General features: G+C 37.9%; 2 protein-coding genes across 3 annotated transcripts in view; one reads left to right on the forward strand and one right to left on the reverse strand.

Moving 5' to 3' along the window:
- Positions 1-12,534, reverse strand: part of LOC126244935 (tectonin beta-propeller repeat-containing protein) — a 211,524-nt gene extending 198,990 nt beyond the window's left edge. Inside the window, exon 1 of the mRNA XM_049948276.1 lies at positions 12,163-12,534. Within this exon, the coding sequence (XP_049804233.1) occupies positions 12,163-12,387 (225 nt within the window). The 5' untranslated portion in view covers positions 12,388-12,534. The remainder of the gene's footprint in view (positions 1-12,162) is intronic.
- A 446-nt stretch (positions 12,535-12,980) lies between these two features.
- Positions 12,981-19,280, forward strand: part of LOC126244951 (DNA primase small subunit) — a 127,290-nt gene continuing 120,990 nt past the window's right edge. For both annotated transcript variants that reach the window (XM_049948279.1, XM_049948278.1), the window contains exon 1: positions 12,981-13,149. In XM_049948279.1, coding sequence (XP_049804236.1) covers positions 13,041-13,149 — 109 coding nt within the window. In that variant the 5' untranslated portion in view covers positions 12,981-13,040. The remainder of the gene's footprint in view (positions 13,150-19,280) is intronic.

Consider the following 19,280-nt stretch of genomic DNA (forward strand, 5'->3'; position numbering starts at 1 on the left):
CATGCAGAACCCCCTAATTCCTGCATATGTACCATTAGTTCCATGTTATTGGTCAACTGAGTGTTTCACACATTGCTTATGTTTGTTTGTAGGCGTTATGATCAATCTTGTGGTCACCATCTTGAATACATTCGAAAAACAGGTTGATGACATCATGGCTCAAAGCAGGCAGGCAGTGTGATAATCCAAAATTCTCTTATCACCTTTGCAAACACTTGACAAGGAAGTGAAATAAACAACATATATTTCAGACTGAATTCATCAAGTTCAGAGCAATTAATCAGCTCCCAAAAATAATTTTGCTGTCTGCAATATAGCATATGGTTACTGAAAGCTTAAAATCTTGTGTCAGACAGGGGTTCAAACCCAGACCCTACTTTACATGGATAATACACTTTTTGACAAAATTATCCAGGCAATAAGCACAGTCTAACTAGTAGATATTTGGTAAGAGTATTGCCCAAGAAGCACAAGTTCCAAGTTTGAGTCCCAGTCTGGAGAGAAATTTTAATTTAATGCTAACTGATCAACGGAAACTTGCTAATTCCCTGTCAACATGTCTGAAACTGCCATCGAAGTGTTCAAGTTTGCCATTTATGACAACATGTATAGTTACTACACCTACCATTTTGGGGAAAAAAAAACATTACAAGCAACCTCTTGGGCTTTACATATACCTGCTAAGAATGATTCTCTAGGCACACACATGTAATAAAAGAATCATTGTTGAAGTTTTCACTTAGAACAATATTACTGTTGTTATGGAACTGAGCTGAAAGTCTTTGGAGTCCCAGAAGTATCTTAAAGAAAATGTCTGCTGGCATTTGGCAAAAAGTGAAAACTGTTGCGGTTACAGCGAGGTTTTTATTCTTTGATTGCACAGCATTCACAAACCTGCTGCCTCAAGCTTTTACTAGTATCACAACACTTTTGCAAAATTAGTACCACATTAATATGTGCTACAGTGCTACACAGCATTATTGTAATGCATCCATTCAATTTCTGTTTTCAAGGTGTTCTGACAAACAGACCACTTGGCAGTTATTTCATATAATTATCATAAAAGAAATTTATTATTAAATTAAAAGGCGTCTATGTATTTCATGTGTAGCTCCGACATATATTCATTTTGTGTACATGCTGTACTGTTTAACTGGGAAGTAAGTTACTTAATAAAGTAGCATCCCACTTCAACTGAAGCTTTCACCCACAATGCTATGATGCTGTGGCATCTGAATTCAAACATGCACAAACTGAGATAATAATCTAACAATGAAGACAATCAATTATTGATAAACTATTTAATTGGATAGATAAAAAATCTACTCGCCAAGTTGCGGCAGAGCACACACATAAAAGACTGCTGTGATTGGCAAGGTTTCAGGATCAGTGGCTTCTTCAGGCACAAGGGTTGCCTGAAGAAGAAGCCTCTGGCTCCGAAAGCTTAGCAATCACAACAGTCTTATGTGGGTGTTCTGCCACCACTTGGTGAGAAGATTTTTTATCTATCCAATTAAATAATGAGATGATAATCTGTAACATAGGTCTAGATTAAGATGATGGTGACATCTTGGTTGTCCGTTTGTGTGAAACCACACACACACACACACACACACACACACACACACACACACCCTCTCTAATGTTACTTTATTTCATTTAGGACAACATAGTACACCTGTATTCCATTTCGTCGTCTAAAGCAGTTCCTTTCTTAATGTTTTTGTTGTTGTCTTCGGTCTGAAGACTGGATTGATGCAGCTCTCCATGCTACTCTACCCTGTGCATGCCTCTTCATCTTCGAATAACTACTGCCGCATACATCCTTTGGAATCTGCTTATGGCATTCATCTCTTGGTCTCCCTCTACTATTTTTACCCACCATACTGCCCTTCAGTATTAAACTGGTGATCCCTTGATGTCTCAGAATGTCTCCTATTAACCAGTTCCTTCTATTAGTGAAAATGTGCCACGAATTTCTTTTCTTCCCAATTCTATTCAGTACCTCTTCATTAGTTACACAATCTACCCATCAAATCTTCAGCATTCTTCTGTAGTACCACACTTCAAAAACTTCTATTCTCTTCTTGTCTAAATTGTTTACTGTCCACATTTCACTTCCATGCATGGCTACACTACTTCACAAAAGACTACCTAACACCTAAATCCATACTGTGTGTTAACAAATTTCTCTTCTTCAGAAACATTTTTCTAATCATTGCCAGTCTATATTTAGATCCTCTCTACTTCAGCCGTAGCAACAAAATTCATCTACTACTTTAAGTGTCTCATTCCTAGTCTAATTTCACAGTGTCACCTGATTTAATTTGACTACATTCCATTATCCTTGTTTTGCTTTTGCTACTGGTCATCTTATATCCTCCTTTCAAGACACTGTCTGTTCTGTTTGGCTGCTCTTCTAGGTCCTTTGCTGTCTCTGACAGAATTACAGTTTTTATCAGCAAACCTCAAAATTTTTATTTCTTCCCCCTGAACTTTAAGTCCTTCTCCAAGTTTTTCTTTGGTTTCCTTTCCTGTTTATTTAATGTACAGGTTGAATAACATTAGACACACCTTACAACCCTATCCCAATCCCTTCTTAACCACCACTTCCCTTTCATGCCCCTCAAATTTTATAACTGCCATATGGTTTCTATTCAAGTTGCTCCCTGTATTTTACCCCTGTTACCTTCAGAATTTCAAAGAAAGTAGTGCAATAAACATTGTTAAAAGCTTTCTCTAAGGCTACAAATGCTATAAACATAGGTTTGCCATCCCTTAACCTCCTTCTAAGAGAAGTCGTAGAGCCCGCATTGTCGTTTATTCCAACATTTCTCCCGAATACAAATTTTGCTTCTACCAGTATTTCCATTCTTCTGCAAATAATTTGTGTTAGTATTTTGCAACCATGATTTATTAAAATGACAGTTCAGTAATATTCACACCTGCTTTGTTTGGAACTAGAATTATTATATTTTTCTTGAAGTATGAGGGTATTTTGCCTGTCTCAACATATTACTAGACACTAGATTGAACAGTTTAATCATGGCTGGTCTCCTAAGGCTATCAATAGTTCTGATGGAACTTGTTTCAACTTAGGTATTTTAAGTGCTCTGTCAAATTCTTCACACAGTATCCTTTCATTTAATCTTCATATACATCATTTTCCCTTTCTATAGTATTGTCTTCAAGTTCATCTCCTTGTATAGACACACTATATACTGTGTCCACCTTTCATCTTTCCCTTCTTTGTTTAGCATCAGCTTTCCATCTGAGCACTTGATATTCTTACAGCTGCTTCTCTTTTCTTCAAAGGCCTCTTTAATTTTCCTGTTGGTGGTATCTATCTTTCCCCTAGTGATATACATTTCTATATGCTTACATTTGTCCTCGAGCCATTTTGCAATTGCTGTAAATTTCATTTTTTAGAAGTCTGCATTTCTTTTCACCTACTTAATCTGGTGCATTTTTATGTTTTCTCCTTTCATCAACTAAATTCAATATGTCCATTAATATCCAAGGGTTTCTCCTAGGCCTAGTCTTTTTACCTACTTTATCCTCTGCTGCGTTCATTATTTCATCTCTCAAAGCTACTTATTTGTCTTCTGTTGTATTCCTTTCTCCTGTTCTAGTCAATTATTGCCTAATGGTGTGCCTCAAGGCACCATTTTGCAGCCAGTCCTATTCCTATCCTACTTCAATGACTTACCCATAAATATAAATTCCCCATCAGTTCTGACTGCAGACGATACTTCTGTTTTAACTGAAGATTACAATGCAGAAAAAATTCTGAGCTCCATTGTAAGCACACTGAAAACCTTGGAAAACAGGTTCCAGTTATACGGGTTGAAACTGAACATTGCAAAAACCCATACGGTACACTTCAAAACCAAACATTCAAAATCGTGACACTTAAAATACAACATAATAATCAGCTTATGAAAGAAGACAGGGTCAAATTCCTGGGACTACATGCGGTCAAGAACTTAAGCTGGAATACACATGTTGACTTCCTATCACATGAACTACGCAAATACTAGAAAATTCCACTGACCTGAGTACACAAAAAATTGCTTACACTGTTTTTTTAATCTGTTACTAGAAATGGGATAATATTCTGGGAAAGTTCAAGTAGTGTATCTCAAATGCTGAAACTGCGAAAGAAAATTGTCCGATACAAGTGAACTGCACAGCAAACAGAGTCTCAGTGCCATTATTTTGGAAACTACAAATCCTAACTGTTCACTCCATATACATTTATGAAATAATAATCTTCCTACACAGCAGAAAAAAATTATTTGAGGAAAATCATTTTAACCACACATACAACACAAGGAATAAAAATAATTTTATGCTACCCACACACCAAATGAAATTATATGCACGGATGCTGCAGTATAAGAGCCCGAGAATGTATAACAAGTTAATGGGCAAAAACACATTTAATGTGAAGCCAGAAATTTTAAAAATGAGGCTACAGCAGATTCTGTGGGAGAAATGCTACTATTCAATAGATGAATTCATAGAGGATGAAATGATAGTTTGAGCAAGGGGTAATTAAGTGTTCGATTTTATTGTATGTATATATAACAAAATTATTATTGTGATGCTGTTCATTAGCATCAGCTGTTCTGTGTTTACAGTGAAATTTTACCACAATTTTGACATGTCTCCTGTACCCGAATCAAATGATTTAGATTATGTATGTTATGAGGCAAATATATGACAATCCACAATGCTGAGAGTTCAGCACCTCTGGTTCTTTCAATTTATCCAAGTCACATCTCCTTAATTTCCTACCTTTTTGCAGTTTCTTCATTTTTAATCTACAGTTCATAAAAAGTAAATTGTGGTCAGAGTCCAAACCTGCCCCTGGAACTGTCTTACAATTTAAAATTTTGTTCAGGAGTCTCTGTCTTACCATTATGTAATCAATAATATGAAACCTTCCTGTGTCTCCAGATCTCTTCCACCTATACAACATTCTTACACGACTCTTAAAGCAAGTGTTAGAAATGATTAAATTATGCTCCAAGCAAAATTCTACCTGGCAGCTTCCTCTTTCATTCCTTTCCACCAATCCACATTCACCTACTATTTTCCTTCTCTTCCTTTTTATACTATCCCCCATCACAATTAAATTTTCATCTTCCTTAACTATCTGGATTAGTTCTTTTATCTCGCGACAATCAATCTCATCATCATTTGTGAAGCTAGTTGGCATACAGACTTGTACTACTGTGGTGGCTGTGGACACTGTGTAGGTCTTTGCTATGGTAATTCGTTCATTATGCTGAACATTGTGGCTTACCAGCATTCCTGTGTTCTTATTCATTGCTAGATCTACTCCAACATTACCTCTATTTCATTTTATATTTATAAAGCTGTGCTCACCTCACTGTCTAAAAGTCCACACTCCAAACCATAGAATGCCAGTTTTATTTCTCCTTGTAATGTCATTCTGAGTTGTCCCCACCAAGAGATCCAAATGGGAGACTATTTTACCTCTGGAATATTTTATCCAAGAGGATGCCCTCATCATTTAACCATATAGTAGCACAGCATGCCATTGAAACACACAATGCTCTAGTTTCCCCTTGCCTTCAGCCATTCATAGTACCAGCACAGTACGGCCATGTTGGCTGGTGTTACAAGGCCAGATCAATCATCTGGTCTGTCACTCCTGCAACTACTGGAGACGCTGCTGCCCCTCCTCAGGGACAACATGTATGTCCGACATCTCACCAGGTATCACTTTTTTTATTTATTTATTTATTTACTCGTTCGGCATCACAGAGGCATAATTTACAATATTCTTATCACTATATACTAAAAAGAAAACAATATAATTCTACACTACATTAGATATGTTTTTGAGCCACTCTATGGCTGAGTCACTGAGTCTATGTATGTCCATGAGTTCACCACCATAGCCATACACTTTGCACACGAGTAGACGGTCCATTGTCTGTATTTCACCGCACTCACATACAGCGCTGTCTGCCAGGCCCCACTTGTTCATCAGGTGTTTACATCTCCCAACACTCGTTCTCACCCGGTATCACTCAGTTGTTGTGTCTAAAGTATGGCTATGTATATTGTTGAAGCATGCGAGCCACCCTACCACAAGAAGGTCTATGGTTCAATGTAAATAACTTGAATGTATTCTTGTTTTTGACATGTGTTACATTCTTGACGATTGTCTGACTATCGATCCATGGAATGGAAAGTACAGACCTATCAAATTTTTCTACTCTTCTCCTAGAACAAGTTACAATCATCACAACATCAAATATATTTGACATTAAGTAAGTAATATAGGCTAATGCATTATCATTATTATTATTGTTATCTTCTTTCCTTTCTCAGACCTTAGGTCTGGTTAAAAATGGAAAGTGACGCGGACCTTCATCAAGCGTGACTTCCTTTTAACTGTACGGTATATGTTACATTGCATTTAGGAACTTTCAGGTCATTGAACATGTATCAATAATTACTGATTTTTGTAGTTGTATATATATGTTTGGATGTAGCTATATTGCATTGATGTACTGGTGGATATTGTGTGGTATGACTCCTGTAGTTGATAGTATAATTGGTATAATGTCAACTTTATCCTGATGCCACATGTTCTTGACTTGCTCAGCCAGTTGGATGTATTTTTCAATTTTTTCTCCTGTTTTCTTTTGTATATTTGTTGTATTGGGTATGGATATTTCGATTAGTTGCGTTAATTTCTTCTTTTTATTGGTGAGTATGATGTCAGCTTTGTTATGTGGTGTTGTTTTATCTGTTATAATGGTTCTGTTCCAGTATAATTTGTATTCATCATTCTCCAGTACATTTTGTGGTGCATACTTGTATGTGGGAACGTGTTGTTTTATAAGTTTATGTTGTAAGGCAAGCTGTTGATGTATTATTTTTGCTACATTGTCATGTCTTCTGGGGTATTCTGTATTTGCTAGTATTGTACATCCGCTTGTGATGTGATCTACTGTTTCTATTTGTTGTTTGCAAAGTCTGCATTTATCTGTTGTGGTATTGGGATCTTTAATAATATGCTTGCTGTAATATCTGGTGTTTATTGTTTGATCCTGTATTGCAATCATGAATCCTTCTGTCTCACTGTATATATTGCCATTTCTTAGCCATGTGTTGGATGCGTCTTGATCGATGTGTGGCTGTGTTAGATGATACGGGTGCTTGCCATGTAGTGTTTTCTTTTTCCAATTTACTTTCTTCGTATCTGTTGATGTTATGTGATCTGAAGGGTTGTAGAGGTGGTTATGAAATTGTAGTTGTGTAGCCGATGTATTTATATGAGCGATTGCTTTGTGTATTTTGCTAGTTTCTGCTCGTTCTATAAAGAATTTTCTTAAATTGTCTACCTGTCCATAATGTAGGTTTTTTATGTAGATAAATCCCCTTCCTCCTTCCTTTCTGCTTAATGTGAATCTTTCTGTTGCTGAATGTATGTGATGTATTCTATATTTGTGGCATTGTGATCGTGTAAGTGTATTGAGTGCTTCTAGGTCTGTGTTACTCCATTTCACTACTCCAAATGAGTAGGTCAATATTGGTATAGCATAAGTATTTATAGCTTTTGTCTTGTTTCTTGCTGTCAATTCTGTTTTCAGTATTTTTGTTAGTCTTTGTCTATATTTTTCTTTTAGTTCTTCTTTAATATTTGTATTATCTATTCCTATTTTTTGTCTGTATCCTAGATATTTATAGGCATCTGTTTTTTCCATCGCTTCTATGCAGTCGCTGTGGTTATCCGATATGTAATCTTCTTGTTTAGTGTGTTTTCCCTTGACTATACTATTTTTCTTACAATTGTCTGTTCCAAAAGCCATATTTATATCATCGCTGAATACTTCTGTTATCTTTAGTAATTGGTTGAGTTGTTGATTTGTTGCTGCCAGTAGTTTTAGATCATCCATGTACAACAAATGTGTGATTTTGTGTGCGTATGTTCCAGTAATATTGTATCCATAATTTGTATTATTTAGCATGTTGGATAGTGGGTTCAGAGCAAGGCAGAACCAGAAAGGACTTAATGAGTCTCCTTGGTGTATTCCACGCTTAATCTGTATTGGCTGTGATGTGATATTATTTGAATTTGTTTGGATATTAAGTGTGGTTTTCCAATTTTTCATTACTATGTTTAGGAACTGTATCAATTTAGGATCTACTTTGTATATTTCCAATATTTGTAGTAACCATGAGTGGGGTACACTATCAAAAGCTTTTTGGTAATCAATGTATGCGTAGTGTAGTGACCTTTGTTTAGTTTTAGCTTGATATGTCACCTCTGCATCTATTATCAGTTGCTCTTTACATCCTCGTGCTCCTTTGTAACAGCTTTTTTGTTCTTCATTTATAATTTTTTTCTGTGTTGTATGTGTCATTAATTTCTGTGTAATGACTGAAGTTAATATTTTGTATATTGTTGGTAGGTATGTTATGGGGCGATATTTAGCTGGGTTTGCTGTGTCTGCTTGATCTTTAGGTTTCAGGTAAGTTATTCCTTGTGTAAGTGTATCAGGAAATGTGTATGGGTCTGCAATGTAACTGTTAAATAATTTAGTTAGATGTGAATGTGTTGAGGTGAACTTCTTTAGCCAGAAATTTGCTATTTTATCTTTTCCAGGAGCTTTCCAATTGTGCGCAGAATTAATTGCTCGGGTGACTTCATGTTGCAAAACTATCACTTCAGGCATTTGTGGTATCATCTTGTATGTGTCTGTTTCTGCTTGTATCCACCGTGCATGCCTGTTATGTTGTACTGGGTTTGACCATATGTTGCTCCACAAGTGTTCCACGTCTGTTGTGTTTGGTGGATTGTCTATTTTAATGTGTGTGTTATCTATTGTCTGGTAAAATTTCTTTTGGTTTGTGTTGAATGTTTGGTTTTGTTTCCTTCTATTTTCACTTTTTTTGTATCTTCTAAGTCGTTTGGCCAATGGTTGTAATTTCTGCTTCTTTTCATCTAATTGCTCTATCGCTTCTTGTTGTGAGATTTTACCTAACCTTTTTCGTTTTTTTTTCTGACATTTCATTTCTTATAAATTGTGTTAGCTGTCCGATGTCTTTTCCAGTTTTTCTATTCTGATCTGTAGCCTGTGTTGCCATGCTGGTTTTGTGAGTTTCTTCTGTGTGTTGGTTGGTTCTGATCTCTGCCTAGTGTGTATATTTAGTGTAGTGAGTGCTCCTATATAAACCAGTAGTTGTAACTCTTCCATTGTTGTGTTTTCATTTATTTTGTTGTGTATGATTGTGTTGACAGTTTTTATTGTTGTTTCGACTTGTGGGTTATTTGGTGGTCTACGTAAGAATGGTCTAATGTCTGTATTTGTGTCTTATTATTATTATTACAGTTGTAGTCATGAACTAAAACTTACAGGAAAATGAGGATACAGGACTGAAAGTCTATTTGTAAAAAGGCACACGACGTCAGCAAATTTATTGTTCAATAGTACCAGTAAGCTTTTGTGAATGTTCTACTAACTACACACAGGTGTTTATAAATTCACAAATTCTTCCGCAGGTTAGAAGGAGTTGTCGGGCAGATAAGATTTCAGTTTTTGTTATCCATTAAATTCTTTATGCCACTTGGTAGGTGGTCAAAGATTTACATTGCTGAATACCTCATTTCTTTCTGTGTTACATTATGCCTGATTGACAGACAGTGTAATTCATTTCTCCTAAATCTAGTACTGTATTTATTAATGTTACTGTTGTTCCAATTTGTCATTGAATGATAACAACAAATTTTAAAAGGGAATCAGGTTGTTGTCACTACGTCCTGTTGCCTAAGAATATCTGTAAAATGTTCTACGTGTAATGAACACTTTCTCCCTCAATGATGGTTTATCCATAATACATCGTCTCTATACTATAATGAATGAATGAAAATGGGAAAGGCAAGAAAACTTTTTGACAATTTAAACTCCAAAATCTGATATTATCCATAACACAGGTCAATGGAAGTGTCCAATTCCACCTGTCTGCTTTGACCCATGATGCAAGGGTGTTGTGTGTGATGTCATTATGGCATGGTCTTTATGAGTTGGTTGTGTTTGTAGATGTTGTCTTGCTGTGTTTTATGGTGCCCTGTGTGTTTGAGTGTGTGCGTGTGGGGAGGGCGAGGGGGGTGGCTGAGTATAATGTGTTGTATTGGGTTCATTTGAGCCATGGTGTTGGATGTGTGAAGTCGTTGGCAGTGTTTGTAATTCCAAGGTTTGTAATTTTTTTCAATGAGTTGTCTTGCTGTGTTTTATGGTGCCCTGTGTGTTTGTGTGTGTGCGTGTGGGGAGGGCGGGGGGGGGGGGGGGGGGCGCTGAGTATAATGTGTTGTATTGGGTTCATTTGAGCCATGGTGTTGGATGTGTGAAGTCGTTGGCAGTGTTTGTAATTCCAAGGTTTGTAATTTTTTTCAATGAGTTATCAATTTTTTTTGTTTATGTGTTTGGTATTTTCGTTAGGTGTAATTGGTTTAATTACTTAAGAGAGTGATCAATGAGTTACAAATATTTACTATCAAGACTGTTTTTGATAGTAAATATTTGTTATTGGTTTGTTGTTTGTAGTGTGGTAAGACATTTAATTTGTTTCTTTGTCTATTATTCTCGAGTTGTGATGTATTGTGTATTTATGGTATATTGAAAGTGTTTTAATTTATGATTTATGTAGGGACGTTTGACTTGTGGATTTTTGAAGTTGTGGCTTTGGTTTTATTTTTCACAGTTGTAGGTGTTGGTTTCTTGGTATCAATAGTTGTGGCTTCCTTTTAATGGTTTCAGATCAAGGGAAGTGTCCGATTCTTGAAGATTTTGTTGGTGTGGGAGAATGTTGTAATTTTTTCTTTCTTTTTGTTCACCATTTTGTGTTTCAAGATCATGGTGTGTTTTTTTACTATTGTATGTAGCTTGTCCTCACCCTAAAGCCCCGAGTTTCCTGTGGTTCACCATTATCTTGATTGTATTTTTTGGAGATTATTGTCTAATTTATAAGTATTTTCATGTTTGTTGCCATGTATACGTAGTGACCTCATGGCTCAGAATAGCCATTTCCACCATACTGATAACGTCATGGGTCAAACCAGACACGTGGAATCTGACACTTCTGTAATCCCCATAACACAAAATTTGCACAGTTTATACATTTAAGAGGCTATGGAACACCAAAATTTTAGAATATAGGCCTATTTTTCATTTACACAACTGAATGAATAATTGCTAATGATGTAGTCAAGCTGTGTGCATTAGAATTGAATGTACTGTGTGTTATCAAACAGTCTATTTACAGAGAACTAATTATTAATTTTTAAGAAAATATTATTTATTTTTCAAGTGCTGAAGTTGCTCCATTTAGTTTGATTTTAATGCCTGCACCACAGCAAACTGAACTATTTCTGTTTCTTGGTATTATGGCCTGCATGACGAGAACAAGTGAGGACCCAACATAGACACTTGTAGTACACTTGTTTATTCATCCATGATAGAAGAAATTAGCACATGAATCAAAACACTGACAGGAAAGGTCTGTCTAATAAATAGTGTGGAATTTGACAGCAGTCAGAGAAACATGTGTTTGAAGATATTCTTACAACAATGGCAAAAATCATGTTCCTAAATTGCATACAATGTGGTTCTAACGTAACCTCTTCCACAGGGAAGATTGTACTCTTTCAAAATTGAGAACTGCATTATTATATTTCTAACAGAACAAGCAATTGCGGATGTGGTTTTGAAATAAAGAAGTATTAACAAAGAATCTGTGTCAACTTTTTACGTGTTTATTCGTATATGTAAAAATCATACCATGTCAATGGTCCAGTTTGGAAAATGGATGGAACATGGTAAGACAGAGTAATATATTCTGTATATTGTTGTATTAGGGCTCCGAAGATGCTTGAGATTTACAGATACTATTACAAAGGCATACATACAAACCCAAAAAAATGTCAGTGACAAGGGGCACAATTGTGTGCACAAAGGTTAGTAAATGGTTCCGAAATGAAACACTGGGAACTACTAAAATGGGTTAGACATTACAACACATAATCCTCCAACATGCAGCGAAAAAATAAATGATACAGAATACATGTGACTATGGCCAAATATTTGAATAATCCTGGTGGCAAACACAAGTACTCACCTCATTTTGGTATGATTCTTCTTTAATTCGTATGGGTATATCCAAACCATGAACGTGAACATAAATCTGACGATCGCCTCCAACAGCCCACATGAAATGTGGGACAGCTGAAAGATGTTTGAACTCCAGTCCCAAGTAAACAAACTCTCTCCATGTAGTACCACTTGTGGACAAGCGAAATACGCGTCCCTCATTGTTAATTGCAAACAAAAACGAACTCGGCATGTCCTTTTGGCTTTCGGACTGTTAAGATGTTATTATCTCGTGTTTATGGTAATATTCTATAAGTTTGTGAGCCATGTGTAAACATCATGTTGTGAGTGAAACGTCATTCGATTTGTCATACAACAAACCCTGTAACGTAGCGGCTGTCACCGACACTTGACAGCTTTAAGTAAACATTTCTGCCTGCATGTGTACAATGAACGTCTTTGAAAAATGTTGTGCATATGACAGAAGTTAATAACAAATTTTCGCAATTTTTCGAGTTATTTCCTAGTCAAATCATAACGATAAGTATAGAATTTTCTTATTATGCCATATAATTCGCATATTTCTTATACAAAATCAACCACTAGTGGTTGACTAGTATTATCGAAGACTTTATTTAATGAGATGTATTATGTAGTTACTTAATAATTATTTTCCTAATAGAAAAAATATGCAAAGTACAGTTTTATAGCAACCAAGGTTTGATATACATATACTTCATGAGTTCATGACAAAACGGTAGAATGTTGAGTAGCTTTGCTCTATGGCCATACAGAATCTTTCATCTTTCGAGTCGTGCAATATGTATCTTTGGTGTATTCATTTGTTTTTGGCGGGAAAAGTTGTCAATTGGAATTGCAATTACGCGAAAGGCATCGAAAATCGCTATGGATATAGCGGAGTTCACCCCGGAAGTGCTGCCGGATTTACTGCCCATATACTATAAAAGAATTTTTCCGTACGGCCCTTTTTATAGATGGTTGAGCTACAGTGATGGTAAGTTACCAATTGTAAAAAAGTGCACAGTTCAGTAAATAACGATGAAAAGTGTACAAGTAGTGCTATGTATTCATATAACGTGACTTGTAGGTAAAGTGCGACTCGTATAACAATTTGGTGACAACATGTATGACACAGTAATCTGTTGAAGCATGCAACTTGTAAGTAAATGTTTTCTCGTACTTTTTGTGCTGCTTCTGGAGGAGAAGGTATCAGTGGATGCGTACCTTGATTATCGTACGCATTCTTGGTTTTCATTTGTCCGCCTAGATGCCGCCACACTATTTATACCACCATTCAACAACAAATCCCTTTGTTGTATTGTGGTCAGTTTCTGTTTTTCCGTTTTGTCGTCGTCTTAGAATTTGATTTGTACGACAGGTATACATAAACTAATTTCGGTAAGGTTCTAGGACTTATATATTTATGAAGCGTTGTAGTTTACTAGAGTATTGTAAGTATCTAGTATACAATACGAAACATTGTTCCCCTTACTATCCACCATACATATAAGCCTGACAGGTATCATGATTCAAGCAACCATCCATAAGAATTAAATGATAAATGGTAACCAAAACATAGGAGTGGCTCATAGCCTACAACCGAAATATAGAAACATAAATATCCTAAATGCAGTAGAGGTATGACATTACGCTTTAGACAATATACTAATTGCTTATGTTGTTCACTAGACCCTTTTATTTGTGAAGCTGTGGTGACAGATGGAACTGTAGATAATCAGATTTCTACTTTAGTGCAGTTGCAAGTTGAAGATGCCAACAAGTGTGTCATTACAAACTTTTTTCACATACATGTTGTACATTCCATAGATAGAGTAATGTCTCTGATCAAAATGCCTACTGTCCCACTGTGACAAGATATTTTCAAGTTTTAATATATCTGATGACCTTAACAACCAGACGACACCCAGCCTGTAATCCATATTCCAGAAGAGATCCCATTTGTTGGATTTTATTTTTCTAATGTTTTTGTTTTGTTAGTTTGCAAGGGTTGTACATCAAACTTGCTAGTGCTGTCATCTGCCTTGGTAGTCCACTTTATTTCATATTCTACTCGACAATATATTTGTTGTAATGTGGGATGCAGCTTTTGGAGAACACTTCACATTCTGATGATAAACCACCCAGCTTGAAAATTAAGAACCTTGTGTCAGCACTAACCTATATGATAGGAAATTTTCTTAAATTAATGCCTCCCCATTGTATGAGCTGAACTTGAACCTTTGGGACCACCTGACAGCTTTGAACTCATGATGTACTCGTGGTAGTGATTGTAGTGAATAAAGCAGAGTGATGGTTAATTAGGTTGGTGTTGCTAGTACTGTTAGCTTGTGCTTTGTGTGTAGTTTATACTGGGTTTGTTGAGGGTGGCGTGATTTTTGCTGGTGTGAACATGTGGAGTAAGTATTTGTTGTCACTTCTTGTGTTTGTGCTCTGGTCTGGTTCACTATTTCTGTGTTCATATTAACCTTCAACACATACTTATTGCAAACAATCCTGTTGGAGGAACATCCGCAACTGAGTATTATACCAGAGATTAAAAATACCTCAACAGTTGTAAAGTTATTTTTAATTATCACATGACTGGCTTCGGGTTCTTATACGCCCAACTTCAGGTGTCGTAAATTGGTGCTTGACCCCCCCCCCCCCTCCGAGCGCTGTGGTGAATATGTACAAGTACAAGGAGTCCATGCTCTGCACTCGTTGGCAGCACACCGCACCTTCTACACTTCTACACATCCATGCAGTGCTCGGGGGATCGCAACACCAAGTTGCGACACCTGAAGATGGGCGTATAAGAGCCCGAAACTGGTCATGTGATAATAGAACTAGAACTTTACAACTGTAGCGGTATTTTCTACCTCTGACATACTTATTGCATAAGTTTAATTTGGGAGATTTCGTAGGAATGTGGTAACGAGTCTATTGCAATCTGGCTCATTTCGATAGGCATACCTCAATTATTCGAGTACATTTTCAATTTGAAGAAAGCAGCACCTGGTGTTGACAAACAGGAAAAATATATCAGAGATAAAAGGAAATGTGCAAAAAGGGTTAACACTCCATCGACATCCTTGAAACATGTGATAATGGCTTAGAAGTCAAATCACCTCATCCGTCCTATGTTGACAGTCTTCAAATTCTCCACTCAGGTGACTATGTACTTTATTTTTGAGGTGTTCATAACTATTCTAAATGTGTCTGATTTCCAGAATGAAATTTCCACTCTACAGTGTATTGTGCACTGATACGAAACTTTCTGGCAGGTTAAAACTGTGTGCTGGACTGAGACTCGAACTTGGGACCTATGACTTTCATGGACAAGTGCTCTACCGTCTGAGCTACCCAAGCACAACTCGCAACCCATCCTTGCAGCTTCAATTCTGCCAGTACCTTGTCTCCTACCTTCCAAGCTTCACAGAAGCTCCTCTGTGAACCTTGCAAGTCCTGATTTCGAGTCTTGGTCCGGCACATAGTTTTAATCTGCCAGGAAGTTACATATCAGCACACACTCTGCTGTAGAGTGGAAATTTCATTCTGGAAACGTCCCCCAGGCTGCTGCTAAGCCATGTCTCCACAATATCCTTTCTTCCAGGAGTGCTAGTTCTGCAAGGTTCGCAGGAGAGGAGGTAGGAGACGAGGTACTGGCAGAATTGAAGCTGTAAGGACGGGTCGTTTTGTGTCTGATTTGTTTGTGTCTCACTTCAGTGATTACTGTTACATTATGCAACATATGAGTTGCATTGTGTTGGGGATAGATGTGAATGTCTGCAGTAACAGTATATAAAAAGAAGTATATTCCCAGATCCTACAATGCTAACTGAACTCTCACACTGGTTAGTATCAGATGACTCGGCTTGACAAGTTCTTATAAGGCAATTGCTGTAATTTTCTCCTGCCTGGGAAGCACAAAGGAAAGATTTTCTGCTTCTTCTCTATCTTCATAGGAACAGAAAGAAATTGCCGTGATGTGCAGACTCTGTGGGCACGTCCTTGGTTAATTTGAAGTCTAGCTATTGTAGTGAGGTGTCAGTGGCATTTGAGGTTAGGTGCCCTGCTACAGATTGATTGTATCGAGTGTCATGAGCTGTGTGGCAGGTTCATGGAGCCAGGTTTGTGTCTGACTGTAAGTCATAGAAACAGCAGTTTTATAGATTTGTTCATTCTGAGCAAAATGAAAAGCAATTTTAGTGTTGTCAGGTAGTGGTCAGCACCCGAAGACACGGGCTGGTCCCAGTTGGGAAAGTGTACTTAGCTCAGCAAGCAGCCTCATGTATCAGCCAGCATGGAGAATCACCCTGTCAAATAGGTGGCAGCTAAGACAAAGTTAAGTTGGCAACACTCCAGTGAAATAGGACAGTGTCAGGCTTGCCCACATTTGCTGTTGCAGATGCACAACTCAGTGCGAAAAGCACTTGAGCATGCAGAGTTGAGCCAAGGACTGCAGCACAGGGTGTGATGACGGATGCCTGCAGGGACAAACCTGCAGTAGTAAAGTGTGCCTGCACATGGTAGTTAGCATCTAATCAGGCCTAAGTGCGAACCTGAATATCCCTATAGGCACCTTGAAATCAGAAGAAGTCAACCAGCAGACGATGCCCTGGCTGGGAGGCACCAGTTTGACTCATGGCAGCATTAGGCATAGGCACAGCCAGTAGTTCTGCAGGGAAATACGGAAGCGTCCGATCCCACCCGTCTGCTTTGACCCATGACGTCACAAATATGGCGGATACGACCATAAGCCACGATTCCAATATGGCGCATATAAAGTCTGTACGTACACATTATGAGGACGAAAATACATCGAAAAACAAACACACCCACTTTCCTCAAAAAGCCCAATGACACTAAACGGGACAAGCGCGGGAAATGGGGTGTTTTTAGGTGGGGGCAAAATAAATACAAACAAATTTGGACACCCACCCCAGTACAAAACCACACAAAACGACGAAAAAACTGACATGACAAAGCTCCCCAAATACCACTAAACACAATATCATCTGGAATCGGACACTTCCCTTGACCTATATAGCTCAGCAGCAGCTCCCGATCCCATAAATTAGGATCAAACACTTCCCTTGGCCTATATAGCTCAAAAACACCTCCCGATACCAATATCAACATACAAAGCCACACGTTGGGATCGAACACTTCCATTGACCTGCGCACTTAATTTTATCCGATTAATTTTACTAAAATTACCACACGATGTACAGCGAACAACACTAAATTAACCTTGACACAAAATTGTTAACTCACTGAAACGAATTCCATTACAAACGCATCCGACACTCGAGCAGTTCTGGATAATGAGCAAAAGCAAACTGAGCCCATTACACCACACAAACGAAAACCCTGAACATACCACCAGAGAGCACAACAAACCACAACACGACGACATCTACAAACACGTCACACTCACAAACCAAACTCCGCGCCGTCATGACGTCACACACGACAACACCCTTATGTCACGGGTCAAAGCAGACGCGTGGGATCGGTCGCTTCTGTCGACCCTTCTGCAGTTAGTGAAGGTGGTGTTTAGTTGTGGCGGGTGGATGTCCCATTTCAGATCAACAACTAGCATGGGGCACCTCTTGTAGCTGCTTGCAGGTGGTGACACCCACCATTCTTTTGCCATGCCATCACTCCTCGTCATGTAGAAAAAGGAAGTATCCCAGAGTTGGGCTGGAACATGCGGTAATCCAGGTCGCCATCACTGTGTAATCTATTTCCGAACTTCAGTGGTGTTAAAGCTCCAGGAGCAGTTGCCAAAGTTAAATATGTGTTAATTTGTCCTACTGTGAGGCACAGGCAGTGACTACCAGTGTGTCAGCAGAGTCCACGTGTAGCTTCTTGTGAAAATTAGTTCACTCTGCTAGCTTCTGTCTGCTTCACTTCGGTAAGGCTTCTTAGTCAGTTTTTGGTGACATTTTCTGCTAACCTGGCCATGGGTTTTCTACTAAGTGAAAGAAGCTGTGTCACAACACTATTAAACAAGCCAGAATTGTTGAAACAACTGATGATCCCTGAGCATAATGTGTGAAGCTATTGTCATCCATTGATAGATGTGTAGTTCTTCTGCAGTCGTGATGCTGCCCCTGTTGGTAATTCAGATACCCCAGGCATCATAAAATTTTAAATTTAGAATGCACTTCCATAAGTTGCACGGCTAAAATTATTTCAGTGAACATCATGCTCGAAAGGATGTCATTTAATTCAACTGGGATAGTTTTATAGCCAAGGTAGCCTTATACTCTGCCTGCATGTCCGAAGAGTATTCTAATGTTAATGGTTGAAAGTACTGCTAATACAGAAGCACTCAGTTAAGTATTGTGCCGTCAGATACGAAGCAGCCTCTTCAAAATTGATTCATTTTGAACTCTTTTTCAAATCTGCTGAAAGGTAACTGGCACAGGCAAGTTGGAGGCCTCGGTGCTTCAACTAACAGTGCATTGCTCCCACACAGACTCTCAGTGCTTTGTACTGACATTTTGGTCAAGGCCACTGTCTGTGGCAGATCTGTAACAATCATTCACATTGTCATTGACTAAGTGTTCCATAGCCCGGTAGGCCTCACAGCTGCGGAAACATAAAATACCCACCAAAATCATCTCATTATTCTAATGTTGATTAGCAGTGTGTTTTGTGGGTGCCTGTCATGTTCATTTTTTTATGTATGAGGACTGCCAACTACCTTTACAGCTAATTTCTGTAGATCAGGCCAACAATCCAAGTGTAAAGACCAGGGTCATTCCATGTCAAGGGAACCAGGGTTCCCACTCGACCATCTCCAGCTATGATGAAATTTAGTGTGAAGATTCTATATGGTCTTTGATGCTTATATACCAAATTTCAGTTCAGTATCTTCAATAGTTTAATTTTTAGAGGCTTTTATAGAGAGGAACTACTCATCTTCACATCACATACAAAGGTGCAAATGTGGCAAGTTTTCTAGGCTTTTCTAAAAGTTCTAGCACACTTTGGTCATTTGCTTTAATATACATAGACAGCTTTTTATGTTGAATCACACCATGGCAAAAATTTGGGATTTAGCCTCACCTAAATACAGATACAAGCCTCTAAAGTGGCTAAAAAGTTTGTCAT

This window comes from Schistocerca nitens, chromosome 1, assembly GCF_023898315.1.
Source record: "Schistocerca nitens isolate TAMUIC-IGC-003100 chromosome 1, iqSchNite1.1, whole genome shotgun sequence".
Taxonomy (NCBI): Eukaryota; Metazoa; Arthropoda; class Insecta; order Orthoptera; family Acrididae; genus Schistocerca; species Schistocerca nitens.